Source organism: Nannobrachium achirus (genome assembly GCF_963921795.1).
Source record: "Nannobrachium achirus genome assembly, chromosome: 1".
Taxonomy (NCBI): Eukaryota; Metazoa; Chordata; class Actinopteri; order Myctophiformes; family Myctophidae; genus Nannobrachium; species Nannobrachium achirus.
In genome coordinates this window covers 50,226,983-50,243,147 of record NC_137810.1, presented here as the reverse complement: position 1 = coordinate 50,243,147, position 16,165 = coordinate 50,226,983, and the positions used below count along the sequence as shown (strand labels likewise).

The window sequence follows — 16,165 nt, the reverse complement described above, 5'->3', positions numbered from 1 at the left end:
TTGAGTGGACATGAGGCAGGCTTGCAAGTAAAATAACAATGTTTATTAACTCCAGGCCCGGACAACAGAAACAAACTAGAACTCAAACATACAGTAAATCAAACAGAACTTAACTTTGAACAGAGCGCACACGTGTCTGCCAACCTCTCCCCATGGCAGCCCACCATCAACTGAGCTCAGCTCAGTTATATAGACACAAGGCTCCACCCTCTGGATCGAATTAACCAACCCCAGTGCAGGAGCAATCTACCCCAGATGCTCCCAAGTAGCAATCAACACTTCAACAGTAATCTATTACTTGTACTCTATTATTCAGCACAGTTAGGCCTCAAGGCAATAGACAGCTTCAAGCAGCATCCCCATACAGCATCTGATGAACAGATAAACAAAACATTAGATTCCAGTCACAACAGAATGTGCACCTTCTTTGGGACTGAGAATCTAGATCTATAGGCAAACAAATATACAATACAACATAACAAATGGATGTATATTTGTGATTCTTAAAGTGACAGAGGCCGCTCTGTCACATTTCTTTCCCCCTCTCCTTCTGGGTTGTGCATACCTGGCACACGTGACAAATAGTCAGCTATTATGTTTCTCCCACCTGGACAGTACTCAATAGTAAACTTGTATGGCTGAAGAGCCAGACACCAGCGCAGTATTCGGGAGTTTTGACTCTGCATGGACTGCATCCACGTCAGGGCCCGATGGTCAGTTTGTAGTCTGAACTCCCGTCCAAGCAGATAATACCTAAGAGAATCCACTGCCCACTTTATAGCGAGACCCTCCTTCTCAATAACCGAGTACTTTCTCTCTCGGTCGAAGAGCTTCCTGCTCAGGAACAGAATGGGCCTCTCCTCTCCAGGCTCTCCTTGGGCTAGCACAGCACCTAAGCCAACATCAGAGGCATCCACTTGCACAAGAAACTCATTATTGAAATCAGGACTCATCAGGACAGGATCTTGACATAACAGTTCTTTCAACTTTTTAAAGGCCTCCTCACACTCTTCAGTCCACTGAAGATGTGAGGAAGTACTCTTCTTTGTGAGATTAGTTATTGGTGTTGCCAATGTGGCAAAATGAGGCACAAATCTTCTATACCAGCCAATTAAGCCTAGTAGCGAACGAACTTGCCTCTTGGTTTGTGGTCTCGGTATACGTCGTATGGCCTCCAACTTCTCCACCAGTGGCTTAATTTGGCCATGCCCAATGCGGTACCCCAGGTACTTCACCTCCTCCTGTGCCCATGAGCATTTCTTTTGGTTAATGGTTAACCCGGCCTTCTGCAGCTTCTGGAGGACCTGCTCAAGGTGACAGAGATGTTCTTGCCACGACTCACTGTAAATGATAACATCGTCAAGATAAGCTGCTGAATAATGTCCACAATCAGATAACACAATGTCCATGAGCCTTTGAAATGTAGCCGGTGCCCCATGCAGACCAAAAGGCATCACTGTGTACTGATACAAGCCAGTAGTTGTACGGAAGGCTGTATAGGGTCTACATGCAGGGGTAAGTGGGACCTGCCAATATCCCTTACAAAGGTCTAATGTGGTCATGTATTTAGCTTTTCCTAACCTTTCAAGCAGTTCATCGATTCTGGGCATTGGATAGGAGTCAAAACAGGAAACACTGTTCAATTTACGAAAGTCTGTGCAAAATCTAACACTTCCATCTTTCTTAGGAACCAAGAGAACAGGACTTGACCACTCACTTTTTGAAGGCTCTATCACATTCATTTCCAACATGGTGGCTACCTCTTTCCTCAATGACTCCACCATTCTCTCAGGAACACGATAGGGCCTTTGTCGGATTGGTGTAGGTGCCTTCAGAATGATGTCATGGCTGATAACATCTGTGTGACCTGGTCTCTCTTGGAAGAGGGGAGGGAATGACATCTGTACCTGGGCCAGCTGTTGTTGTTGCTCTTCACTCAGATGGTCAGGAGGCTCAAGGGCACCCCCTTGAGGTCGAACTGGCTCCATTTCAGACTCATCATCTCCATCCTCAGCCACCCGCACCATCATCACTGGTTTTGCTGCTGGGGTTGGAACTCTCTCCTTGAATTCTTTCAGCAGGTTAACATGCAAAATCTGCTTCTGGCGTCTCCTTTCTGGGCACAAGATCTCATAAGTTACTGGTCCAACTTTTCTAGAAACCACATAAGGGCCTTGCCATTTTGCCAGTAACTTGCTGGTACCAGAAGGAAGCAGTAACAGTACTTTTTGCCCAGGTTTCAGGTCTCTCTCTCTAGCATGTTTGTCATACCACACCTTTTGCTTGGTTTGGGCCTCCCTCAGGTTTTCTTGGGCCAGGTGTCTCATCTGGTCCAGTTTGTCTCGCATTTGGAGGATGTAGGAGACAATACTGCACTGGGCTGGCTCTCCAGCCACCCAACTCTCTCTGAGCATGTCCAGGGGCCCCCTAACCTGCCTGCCATAAACCAACTCAAAAGGGGAAAAACCAGTTGAGGCTTGTGGAACCTCTCTGTATGCAAAAAGGAGAAAAGGAATCCACTTATCCCAATCTCTACCCGTTTCATCCACAAACTTCTTTAGCATGCGTTTAAGACAGCCGTTAAAATTTTCAACCAAGCCATCAGTCTCTGGATGAAACGGGGTAGTTCTAATGCCTTTGATGCCCAACTGTGCATACAACAATTTCATCACCTTTGACATGAAATTAGTACCTTGGTCAGTCAAAATTTCAGACATAACACCAACTCTTGAAATCAGATCTATCAGACACCGGACCACATGTTTGACTTGGATGGAGCGTAAAGGATACACTTCTGGGTATCTGGTAGCATAATCACAGATTACAAGAGCAAATCGATGCCCTGAACTACTGGTAACCAGTGGTCCAATTATGTCCATACCAATACGCTCAAATGGTGTACCAATTATTGGTAAAGGCTGCAAAGGTCCACGATCTGATTTGCGAATTGGTGCTACTTTTTGACACTCTGTACATGTTCTACAGTACTCTTGAACGTCCTGGTAGAGTCTAGGCCAATAAAACCTTCTACTGATTCGGTCATAGCTTTTCTGTTGGCCTAAATGGCCGGCCCACGGAACGTGGTGTCCCAAATTTAGAATTAGCTGATGGAATGACTTAGGAACAACCAATCTATGAATCTCACTGTTTGCATTGTACAACAGGTTATCTTTGAGGACGTATTTATCACCAATTAAATTAACTGCTTTAACAGGTTCACCATCTACCTCACATACCTTAGCAAACAAAGGTTGAAGCAAAGGATCTGCTCTCTGCAGCTCCTTAAAGTTGTCAGGGACATGCCACTGTGGGTCCAGCAGAGTGGTCTCAGGAGTTGGAACTTCCAAGGCTGGCTCCTGCACCCTGGCCTTCCCCACATGCTTGTCATGGCGGCGCTGACTTTTAGCCTTTCTAACTTTTGTACCCCCTTCAAACAGACTTGGATCGATGTCAGGCAGGGGTTGCAAACTTTTGGACTGAGACCTAGTAACCACAGCACAAGACTTGGGCACAGACTGAATGAGGTTAGTTAGAACTGGTAGATCATCCCCCAAAATGACATCATATGACAGGTGATCAACCACACCCACCCTCATCATGTAGGCTTGACCCTCAATCATCATCTTTACAACAGCAGTTGGATACATTTGTTCTTCCCCATGAACACACCCCAAACCAACCAGGTCTCCAAAGTTTAAAGACTCACTATCTACAAACTTTGCCTTCACCAGTGTCTGGGAACTACCTGTATCCAACAGTGCTTCAGCATCGTGCCCGTTAACAAGAATGGAGGTTACATATCGGGACTTTGCCATAGGCATTTGCATAGTGGGTTGAATCTCTGGTCTAGGCACATAGCATAAATTAGCCTCTTTAGGTTTCTTAAGTGGACACAAAGCTGCCTTGTGCCCGGGTTGGTGACAATAGAAACAGATAAAGGACCCATTGCTAGAGTTAGACCTTGTCCCACCCACTGGATCACGCTTGGCTAGAACCTCGTCACCTTTAACCCCCTCTGCTTTAAACTGCCCCAGAGTCACCTTGTAGGGTCGGGATGGCTCCCGAGGTGCAGATGGATGTGCAGCCAGATACCTCTCAGCAAGTTTTGCAGCCTCCTCCCCCGTCTGTGGTTGGTTTTCCTTCACCCATATACGGACATCTGGGCGGAGAACCCGCAGGTACTGTTCGAGGATCAGTGTCTCAGCCATCTCCTCCTTCGTCTTCGTCTCTGGTCGCATCCACCTCCTGTAGAGCCCCTTCAACCTGTTGTAGGTCTCCCTTGGCGACTCTCCGACTGGTAGACTCGTGGATCTGAATCGTTGGCGGTAGGTTTCTTCGGTTACGTCGTACTTGGCAAGCACAGCAGCCTTCACGTCGTGATAGAGGTGAGAGCGCTGCTCATCCATGCTGGCATAGGCTTCCAAAGCTTTTCCGGTGAGGAGGGTAACGACCCGAGCCGCCCATTCGTCATGACTCCACCCCCAGGTCCTGGCGATGCGCTCGAAACGAATGAAGAAGCTCTCCACATCTTCACCCTCACAGAAGTTTGGAATCTTGGCCCCGTCGTAGCGGCGGATGGGCTGTGGCTCCGGTTGGGCAGGCGGCGGCTCTGCCATGTGCTGCTGGCGTTGTGGAGCTGCAGTGGGTAGGGAAAACAAACTCTGGTGACTGGCGGGGTCATCAGTCAACCAGTTGGGTTTTTTTTCATACACAACACGTTTCAGATCTTCAAGTCCATCAAACAACTTTTTTTCACTTCTCTGTTGCCTATACATGAAATCCCTCATTTCATTCATAAACTGTTGGTCAAGAAGAACAGGCTCTTGTGAAGGTTGAGGAGTACTTAACTTAGCTGTGCCATGGGTTGTCCACGGCACAGCAGCTGGTATCTTTGGCCTTATGGAAGGTGGTTCAACCTCTGGCGCTGGCTCCACCGGCTGGCCCGGCACTGCTGGGGCGCCAACAGTCAGCCCTGAGGCCCCTCCCACATCCGAATCAGCTACCGGCTCCTCCACTGGCTCCTCCTCTGGCTCCTCCACTTGCTCCTTGCCACTTTCTGCCATCGGCCCAGGTGTTTTGCGAGTAGGTATAAGTCGGCCACGCCCTCGTCCAGACATTTTGGGTGTTTTGCTACTGACAATTGGAAGCGTCACAATCCCACCACTGCCACCAATTGTTACCAAGTGGGATTGTTGAGAGGCTTAAAAGTCAGTGAAAACCCTTTAAAACATCATTGAGTGGACATGAGGCAGGCTTGCAAGTAAAATAACAATGTTTATTAACTCCAGGCCCGGACAACAGAAACAAACTAGAACTCAAACATACAGTAAATCAAACAGAACTTAACTTTGAACAGAGCGCACACGTGTCTGCCAACCTCTCCCCATGGCAGCCCACCATCAACTGAGCTCAGCTCAGTTATATAGACACAAGGCTCCACCCTCTGGATCGAATTAACCAACCCCAGTGCAGGAGCAATCTACCCCAGATGCTCCCAAGTAGCAATCAACACTTCAACAGTAATCTATTACTTGTACTCTATTATTCAGCACAGTTAGGCCTCAAGGCAATAGACAGCTTCAAGCAGCATCCCCATACAGCATCTGATGAACAGATAAACAAAACATTAGATTCCAGTCACAACAGAATGTGCACCTTCTTTGGGACTGAGAATCTAGATCTATAGGCAAACAAATATACAATACAACATAACAAATGGATGTATATTTGTGATTCTTAAAGTGACAGAGGCCGCTCTGTCACAGGGAGTGATATTAAGATTTCAATTGGGCCTTTTTGAGGCTTCAGCTTTCAGGTAGTAACCAAAAATACACAGGGAAGACATATCTGCATAGTATAACCTCACCTGGGGGTCTATTAGAGCAATGTTAACTCCATAGACACATACAAAACAGAAATAGTACAAAACTATGGCACCACCTCTTTAAGTAGTTAATGTGTTTTACTTTGAAAACTCCAAAGATTAGCAGTCATTATCACCTCAAGACAATAGCCACACATAAGCCTCCACCTCAGAGCCCACATTATCACATGAGAAAGGCTGTTGAAGTCTACATTCTTCCCCCAGCCCCCCCCCCTCCCCCCTCCTGTGTATCAGATATGCTTCCTACAGATATATACTACATAATTATAGCGTAACGGTTAAACCTCTCGGGTGCAAGTGGTTAATGTAAAAAAAAAAAGAAAAAGAAAAAAAGAAAAGAAAAAATAGTTGGTCCCTCCCATAAACAAGGGAAAATTACCCATATGACCAAAGGCATTACATAACGTTTCTGTTCAAACATTGAAGAAACATTAAGAGGGTTTTTTGTGTCTTTGTGTTTCAGTGATCGTTGCTGAGGTAACGCAGACGTCGCTAGGCATGGGTTATGAGTTGGTCGGGCTGTGACCATGAAGAAGAGAATCTTGTGTCTGTTCAGACCTTCATCAGGAAGAGGTACCATTTGTTTCTTTCTTTCTTTCTTGGGGAGCAGGGGGCTATGTTCGCCCTATATGTGTTATTTTATTTGTCAGTAGTCATGGCTGCCAGTTCCCACCTGATGTTGTGTGGGAGTCCAGACTGCTCCAGTCCGTACTGAATAACAGCTAGCTTGCATAATGTCTTCAGACTAGGACTTAAGTGTAAAATGTACAGGTCATGAGGTGTCTCAATTCCTCCAAAGAGAATGATTCCTCCAAAGAGAATGACACGATCTCCCACCATGCAACAGCACATCCTATACATCCCACCAGGGCCTTTTCGTTTGGGCTCAACCTTCTTCCAGGAGAAGGTCTCTGGGTTGAATTTCCACAGATCATTAAATCTCACTGGACATTTGTTGCCACCAAATATGTACAGCTCTCCATTGTGGGCAAAGGCTGAATGACTCTTGCGTTCTTCTGGAAGAAGCTGTGTTGAAGGCGTGTTGAGCCAACAGTTGGTCTCTGTGTCAAACACTCTGATCTTGTTGTAGTACCTGTAGGTGTAACTGTCCCCCCCGTTGCCACCAAATACAAACATCTTTGTCCCGATGATGGTGGCAGAGTGACATTCTGAATCAGGCGGTGGAGGACCTCTGGTGTTAATTAAGGACCAGACCATTGTGTTTGTGTCCATCTTGTAGAGTAGAGTAGAGTATGCAGTGAAAGGGTAGTATCGTCCTCCATGGATAAACATGACCTTCCCTAAGACACAGGCTGAGTGGTCCTCCCTCGCCTGTGGAACAGTTCCAGAAACCTTGGGCATAAACCATCGGTGGGTGTTGACATCAAATGCATAAAGTAACTTGCAGTTCTTGAATTCATTGGCAATACGCCCTCCCCAGATGTAGATGGTATATTCTATCAACACAGCTGTGTGGTAGCAGCGCCTGGAGGGAACCTCAAGGTGAAGTTCTCCTCTTCCAGGTGTAACTGGAGACAACCTCATCCAGCGCAAAGACACAGTGTTGAAGACATGAACCTCAATGTGATCTCTGTCACTGTTGTCATCGCTTCCAAAGGAGAACACCTTGTGCTCCACCATGACAGCAGCATGGAAAGGTCTCTTTGGGCCTTCGTTCCGATGTAGCGTCCAAGAAAACATCTGTAGATCTCACCAATCGCGCTCAGGTAATAGTTTTCTCTTGCTGTTGCTAAATGACTATTGTTTATTTGTCATTTCAGTTTTAAAGGACAATTACAGGGTTGTGATGATGTCATTGTGATAGCCATTGTGTGATGATGTCTATAAGTGCAATTGTATTAGCTTTACATTTAGCAGTCCAATGAACCTCTAGTTTTATTAAATTGCTGGTTGAGTGATGTATCAACTTTCATCTTCTTCAGATTCAAAACTGGTTTGACTCTGAAGAAAATGAAAGCCAATAAGTAATCACTACCTTGATCTTCTACCGTCATCTTCATTTTTGGGGGTGGTCAGATACAGACAAGTAGAAATAATTACCGGTAATCAACAGCATAAATGTTAACTGATTGTTTGTGAATCCATTAAAGGAGTAGTTCACCCCCAAAATGCCTTTTTTCTATTGATTACTCATGCCATGGGTAATAGTAACAGAATATTGTTTGGTTTTTGTCGCATTCCTAAGACAAAAATTTGATGACAATAAATTGTCCCACATTGATTCCGGATGGGGACCCGAATGCATTTGGGTCCCCATCCCGAAATCAATAGGGGTAAATTTATACTATAATCAAATTTTTGTCTTAGGAATGCGAAAAATACAAAAATATTATTGAAATCAAGTCTCCATGGTGTGAGTAATTAATAGAAAAAAATCACACCCAATGTGAAGTGAGCGGTGGTCGTGCTTGCATAACATCTTCAGACTAGGATTTAAGTCTAGGATTTACAGGCTATGCACACACACACGTTTTGCTATGGCAAAACGCTGAGGAAAAAGGCTAAAGACATACGACATATGACATCACTAGACAAACATGATGCTACGCACACACATTTTACTATGGCAAAACGCGGAGGAAAAAGGCTACAGACACACGCACAGCCACTTATAGGAGCAGTTTGCACCGCTCAAAAAAAGTCATTTTGGGGGTGAACTACTCCTTTAAGCCCTAATGTGGAGATGGCCCTCTCCACAGGTGTTGATGCTAACAACAGTTGTGTGTTGTGTGTAGGTCTGTGTGTAGGTCTTGCCCTATAATCATGCAAAGCGGTACACAGTATGTCTACAGTCATGTCATCAACATGGATCTGTGCCATTTACTGTAGCACCATCAGGTATATTTTTTCAAACACATTTTTGGACACTGCTCCTACAGATTTTGTACTAAAATCTGTCCCATTTCCCATATTCCCTCCTGATTGGCTACAACTGCCTTCTAAAGTTTATATATGAGACCTGACGGTCGCTTATCTCCCGATTAGGGAGTCTTATGGTCTTTCTACTGTATGTCACTACACTACCATAAATATCATCTGTCCGCATGTCCCCTTATATAGCTCACTATATCCATGAAACATACTTTCCACAGATAATGTTTGCCTGCTATCCTACTGTATCTGTATCTTTGAACCACTAAATTACCTTCTTTGATATTTGACAATTCATTCACCCTGTTGCTTGTTGACCAGTGTTCATGGCATGAGTGTGTAGTAATCTCATCTGGCACTGGTAAAGTCACCCATCTGGTTGGTTGGATGCCTGCTGCTAAATGCATTCATTGTTATTTAAATCAATACATAAAATAAAGGATACATCGGGGGCTTTATGGCGAATTAATATATTTGGCCTCACTCTCACTCTGACCTCAAGCCAAATGGTGACATCAAGTCCTTGGATGATGTATCTAATGCACAATGGAAGAAAATGGTACTATCTTGAGGTTGGTAAAATGAAATAAAAAGACTAATTATTATTACAAGTAATAATTGACATTGTAACACTCGATACAATTTATATCCAACAAAAATTGAATATTTTGGCTTGAGGACGATTTATTCAGAAAATATATGGGGAAAAGAAAATATCTCTTCCACTCTAGATCTCACTCAAGACTGGGTTTCCTGCCAGAAATACCCCAAAACACTACATTTGAACTGAGATTGTGGAAGAACCGTATGACGTATTCGAAAACTGTTTGAACCACGAGAAAGTCCAAGGGTGTGTGGGGGTTTTAAAGTTTGAATCACGTTCCTACGTAAAAGTATGCCAGAGTAACAAGGCTGCAAAGTTTGGTTAATTTGAAAGTTAGACCCCATTCATTCTCTATGGGATGAAAGATTTACAAATAAAATTACATATTTCAAAAAGTATAAACTTTTTCAAAATTAGCTATCAGCTATGTTTGAAAATTCAAACATAGCTGAACATTTTAAAGTTTGAACGAGGTTTTTATGTGAAAGTATGAAAGAGAGCACAAACAATATGCTCTAGAAAATGGGTACTTTTCCCCCATAGACTCCCATTATAAGGAGTGTAAAAAAAGTTTAAAAGTTACAAATCTCAAAGAATATGAAAAAAGAAGTTTTTAGCACAAAGTATGTGGAAGTACCGATTGTTAGAGGACGAAAAAAGTAGGGCCTGGGGAGAACCTTGGAAGTTGTAAATAGTGCAAATAAACTGGGGTAGAACTAGGTGGACTCGCTGGAGTCCACAATAATGAGCATAACATTATATTACACAAGATAACATTTCTGACAGTCCTCTTTAGCCTGTTACACAGCCCATAGCCAGTATACAAATGCTGACACCCTCCTCTAGTGGCAGCTCAGAGTAATTCCTGAAAATCATCATAACACTCGTTTGAAAAAGCAATGTATTTATTTATTTTCACAAGAAATCCCAAACTCCATAATTTTCATAAAATGTATAATTCCTTTCTCACTTTTATCCATTTATACACAAACAACTAGTACTTTACTTGATCATAGTTCTATGTATCTTTCAAGCTCTCTTGGTTTCTTCATTTTTTTTTTTTTTTTTTTTTACATAAATGGTGTTGCCAATAAATCAGTTACAGTGTACAATGATAATTCACTGCAATGGAAAACCAAGTTTCAACACAAACTTCTAAAAGTCAAAACAGAAATGTTGCACATTTAGTGATACAGCCATTTAATGTCCCGGGGACCTGCACTGTGACACTCACTCACGGCCAGGTTCTAAACTCAATGGTGACCTCTAACTTAAAACCTCACCATAAAGCTGAACAGGCCACCATCAACTTTACAGTATCAAAACGTTAGAACAGGGGTCTTCAACGTTTTCAGGCCAAGGACCCCTTAGCTGAGAGAGACACGAAGCAGAGACCCCCTCTAAATATTCTATAAATGTGTGATACAGAATTCCATTGACAGCACTGTCGTCAGTCTATGTTGGATTTGTGTTGATGTGGGGGGTTTTTCTTAAGACTTTTAAACCACTTAAATCGTTGTTACTAAACTTCCGCTTTCTTTCACTCTGTACTTGGTCTGCTCTTTTTTAACCTCTACACCAAACCTATTTGCCAAAAATAGCCGATCTACAAGCTCTCAACGCCTCGCAACAAGTTCTCCTCAGAATTGGTATGCGAGGGTACAAGTTGTCAATTTAAAATAATTATTATATCATACAAAGATTTGGCAGCCCCCTGTAGTAACTCTGAAGACCCCCCTAGGGGTCCCAGACCACCTGTTGAAGACCCCTGTGTTAGAAGATGAAAGCTGCAAAGGATCTTTGACAGTTTCCGACACCCATATTAAAGATGTATTTGTACAACTGCTGCAGAAGAAAAGATAAATATGAAAAAAGTAGAGTTTCAGACATTCGGACTTGGACCCCTACAAAACTAAAATAATATTGCATTATTCATCCACCAGATCCAAAGGCCTGCAGGATACTCTTGACTGGGCCATGCAGGTGCAGGGACAATGTGAGTTTAACCATATAAGCCAAAGGGACTCTTACAGTTTGTATTCAACTGTTGCTGCCACAGCCTCATTATAGGAGTACTATCTGGACAGGCTCAACCAGATCCTGCCTTTCTTGTTTCTAAATATAAATGTTTTCATCAGTTATACTCTATTGATTTAACTCAGCACCATGAAATCACACGTGAAACTACACCATGAAAAGTCAAATCTCCAATAGTATTACAAAGCATGTCTATCATTAAATGTCCGATATCAAATAAGTGACATTTTTACATTACACTGTCTTTGCAAGTACAGCGTGTACAGCCTTATAGTGATATTTAGATAAAAAGCTGGTGTGAATAGTTAAAGTATTTATAGTAGAGCTTACCATTCTCATAGCATCCTGCTGATTACTCACTACTAATCTATGCAGGTACATTCAGTAAGACATTCAGAGAACACATGCTGCCTGTAGATGTCAAATCACAGTCTAGGAGAGTAGAAAAGAAGATAGAAGCTAAACACTGGATGTCCTGGATTTCTCATTTTGATTAAAGATGTGTTGTTGCAGCACCTAAGTGGTTCAGTCAGTTAGTATGACCTCTTCAGGACTTTCACAGGTTAGCATTATGAAATTATTATGAAATTCGTTTTTTCTTTTTTGCTAAAAAAAAGGACCCTTGGTGTCCAGCACCAAATACTTCACTGCCTTCAAAGCCAACTCTAGAGAAACGGTCTAGAGGTAATTAATATTTCCATTAGTCTTCTGAATGTCAATGTCGGTGTACCACACACTTTGATGCAGTGCGACTGCGAGGTAGCAGACAGCAAAGGATCATCAGAAGTTACATGTAACTGGCATTGGTATTCAGTTAACGGCATGTACAGTACCATTCCTGTTATTCCTGATCAAGTATACAGAGCATAACAAGAAACAAGAAGATTGAGGCTAATTGTTCATATAAAAGTATTCAGCCCTAAGCCTGCTGATATAGCTAGATTATCGTAGGGGTCAGGATACATGCATTGTTTATCTACTGTAGCTCATTATCAAGATGTTCTTATGTTTAATGAAAAAACATTAACAAACTTCATGTGCAACCTGCTGATCTAAAAAATAATCTAACGTAGCTTAGAATAGCACAACTGTTACTGAATAGAAAGCAATACTTATTTTCCGTTATTATTTTGAACATAAACTGGACTTTTGATATCAAAGCAAAATGTTATAGTCAGGTAAAGGGGATACAGAAGCCCAGGAAGTTTGAGAACCACTGACCCATTGTGTGGTCTGAGAAGTAAGTGCTTATTGGTCAGCTCATCTTTGAACCCTTCCCCAGGGAAAGGAGTGCTTAAGGTCACTTGAGTGTTCTTTTGTGGGGGGAGGCGAGGGGGACAAGAGGACCCAGGTTGGATGGAGATACAGTAGGTCTTCTATTGTGCCACTGCCATCGGTGCATATCATTTGCCAATGAGCTGATAGCAGTCAACTAGATTGAATTTCAGCAGATAACGGTTGTGTGGCCGATATGTCAGACAGTGTATCCCCAGATGGAAATAGGTTCAAGGTTCTAGGGATGCTCTCTATGGAGACACTGGACTCTGTTATGCGAGAAGGAGAGTGTGGAGTCTACTTGGTAGTAGTGGCTGGTGCGTTGATAGAAGTGTGGAGTCTACTTGGTAGTAGTGGCTGGTGCGTTGATAGAAGTGTGGAGTCTACTTGGTAGTAGTGGCTGGTGCGTTGATAGAAAGCCGGCGTGTGGCGTTGGTAACCTGCCGCTGTTGGGACAAGAAGGATTGACCGGGAGGCACCAGGGAGGTGGCACGGCCGCCCAGGCGAGATTCGATGGCCAGCTTCTGAAAGTTCAGACTCTAAAGAGGGACAAAGTGTGTTTTATTTTATTGTTTCTGTCCAAGACTGAAATGTACTTACTGACAAACACATGGTTTTCTTTTTTCTTCAAATCTTTTATCCCACGATTTTTGTCTAACCAATTGTGTCCGGATAATCTTTTTAACCCGCCCCTTGGAAAAAAAAACCTTCCATATAGAAGTACCAGACATGTATCCACGCAGTGATATTAGCAAGTTTAAGCTAGATGATTTTCAGGACGGCAACGCCAGGCGGACTACGGCTGCTATGACGTAATCGCCGCAGCGATCAAAATGGTTAAGCAAAGCCTCGGCGGCAACGGGTTCCCATACTTCCCACCCCTTTCACTGAACGCTTTGGTTCCCATGGCGACACGTACACGCAGCAGACGGAGTAGGCGCTACGTGGGAATGGACCTTCTGCCGTAGTAGAGACGGCTGGGGCGACGGCAGGTTTATCTATCGAGCGTGGATAATTTCCGGTTGCCGTTGTCATCTGCCGTTGCCGTAGCGTTGCTTAAGGTCGCTATAGTCTGGCTATGCAAGGCTACCTTTCCCCTCCATTAGGTGCCCCGGCTGGCCAGGGGGAGGCAGTAGAGACCAGGATTACTGCATGTTTTTTGTAAGGGTACATACCCTAGGAGACTCGGGGAGAACATGCAAACTCCACACAGAAAGGCTCTTTCACCGGAGAACAAGCAGTTTCCCCAGCGGGAATCGAACCCAGGACCTCCCCGAGTGAGGCAACAGCACTACCGACTGCGTAACGGTGCCCCCTCCATATTTTAGATGTTATTGCAGTGTTGTGTATGGTGTTGTTTCGTGAAGCTCAGAATATACCTTGATAAATCTTACCTTGTTATTCCAAGCTGTCACGATCAGCTTCTCCTCATACTCTCTCAGCTTAGCCTGTTCACATTCCCGCTAGGACCAGAGAGGAGAGCAACAGACCAATTAACCATGACTGAAAAAGGGACAAAAAAAAGGAAAGAAAAGATCCAATGCACTCAAAAATGAACTGTCGAGAGGACGTAAAATCAATGTACTTAATTATGTCTATTAAAACGTTAAGTTAATCAGTCACAATTGGCACAATTAATCACCATTAGTCCCAGTTTTTCAGTCCAATCAGAAGAGGGACCGAAAACGTCCACTGAATTCATTGGACTTTTGGAGTTACAGAAAAGATGAATGAAAACAGGTTTACTTTAGGTGAAATAAAAATGGATAAGAACAATCGTCTGGTTGCCTACAGCAGTGATTCTCAACCTGTGGGTCGGGACCCAAATTATTTTGGGGGTCCCCAGATGTGAAACATTGTTTTCTCACTCAACAGTAAACAAACCCGATATAAAGTTTAAGTGTATATAGAGGGTATCTGCACATTTCTAAAGTGACAATTTCAGGACTTTTTAACCTCTAAAATTACTAATTAAACATTGGCCAAATTGTCAAATATTGGAGGCAGAAATTGTGAAATGCGAGGCGTTGTGAGCATGTAGATCTGCTATTAGCGAGTTTAAGCTAGATGATTTTCAGGACGGCAACACCAGGCGGACTACGGCTGCTATGACGTTATCGCCGTAGCGATCAAAACGGTTAGGCAAAGCCTCGGCGGCGACGGGTTCCCACCCCTTTCACTGAACGCTTTGGTTCCCATGGCGACGCGTACACGCAGCAGACGGAGTAGGCGCTACGTGAGAAGGGACCTTCTGCCGTAGTAGAGACGGCTGCGGTGACGGCAGGTTTATCTATCGAGCGTGGATCATTTCCGGTTGCCGTTGTCATCTGCCGTTGCCGTAGCGTTGCTTAAGGTCGCTATTTTCACAATAGAACCGTGTTATACAAAATGTAATGCCTCAACTCTTAGTGCTCATCAGGGTGGGGGGCGCGTGTATCAAAACAGCGACGCAGTTCGGCCAGTGGAGACGCACGCCCCTCTCGTTCCGCTTGCCTCTGATTGGCCTAAGCCTGTGGCGGCACCCGGGTGGGGACGCTGTCATCTCTGTCAGGCGCGTAGCGCGTTACTTTAACAATAACCCGACACGTTATAAGTTATCTTGAGTAATAAGTATGACAGTAGTTCGGGTTTTAATGTTAAAGTAAAGGCGAATTCGAATAAAGCTTTAAGGAAATGCAGAGTATGAACGTTAATTCACATTTTATGGTTTCCTTAATTGTTTCCTACAGCCCATGTTTTACAAATGTATTACATTTTTGGCTGTTGTAAATAAACAGTTATGTCTGAATTTTCTAAGTTATGTCTGCATTTTCTAGTAGTGAACAAAACAAGACAGTATATTTTTATCTTTTCAAAGTGTGTTGTGAGCCGTTTTAATTTCTCTTTTGTACCATGGCAACCCATTAAAAAAACACCCAGCACAGAAGATAAATAAAATGAGAGGCCTTTCACAGTACAAGTGTCAAGTTTATTTTGAGCAAAGCACAAAAGTGTCAAGTGCAGCCTTTAACAGTTGTTATGCGTGTGTGTTGTTAAGAGGGGCGTCTCTATAGAGTATTGGGGCGTCTCCACTGGCCGAACTGCGCCGCTGTTTTGAATCACGCGTGGGGGGCTCCCCAGTTTCAAAAAATATATATATTTTGGGGTCCCCAGTTTAAGAAAATATATATATTTTGGGGTTCACGGCCTGAAAAGGTTGAGAACCACTGGCCTACAGCAACCACACTAATTACCTCTAGACTGATGATCCGCTTTTCCCTATCTGCCAGCTGGTTCTTCAGGGCAAGAATCTCAGCCGTGGCTGGATTCAACTTGGGGTCCAAGGCCCTGATCACCTAAAGGAGGGAAATAACAAACATAATCTAAAATACCTCTCCATCTGACTGATTGCAAAACTAAGTAGAGAAAAAAGACGAACATTATTTTATATGGCCCTTGGCACCAAAACAATGCAACCAAGCGCAAAAATAAAG

General features: G+C 43.6%; 2 protein-coding genes across 2 annotated transcripts in view; both read right to left on the bottom strand.

Moving 5' to 3' along the window:
* Window positions 1-6,523: 6,523 nt before the first annotated feature.
* Window positions 6,524-7,525, bottom strand: LOC308288538 (kelch domain-containing protein 3-like; the record flags this gene model as incomplete). The annotated part of the gene is made up of 1 exon (XM_080729999.1): window positions 6,524-7,525. One exon carries the CDS (start codon window positions 7,523-7,525, stop codon window positions 6,524-6,526), a length of 1,002 nt encoding a protein of 333 aa, XP_080586125.1.
* Window positions 7,526-13,017: 5,492 nt separating this feature from the next.
* Window positions 13,018-16,165, bottom strand: part of hook1 (hook microtubule-tethering protein 1) — a 34,693-nt gene continuing 31,545 nt past the window's right edge. The window contains exons 20-22 of the mRNA XM_080723262.1: window positions 15,926-16,027; window positions 14,087-14,155; window positions 13,018-13,231 (exon numbers count right to left, since the gene is read on the bottom strand). Of these exons, the coding sequence (XP_080579388.1) occupies window positions 13,076-13,231; window positions 14,087-14,155; window positions 15,926-16,027 (327 nt within the window). The 3' untranslated portion in view covers window positions 13,018-13,075. The remainder of the gene's footprint in view (window positions 13,232-14,086; window positions 14,156-15,925; window positions 16,028-16,165) is intronic.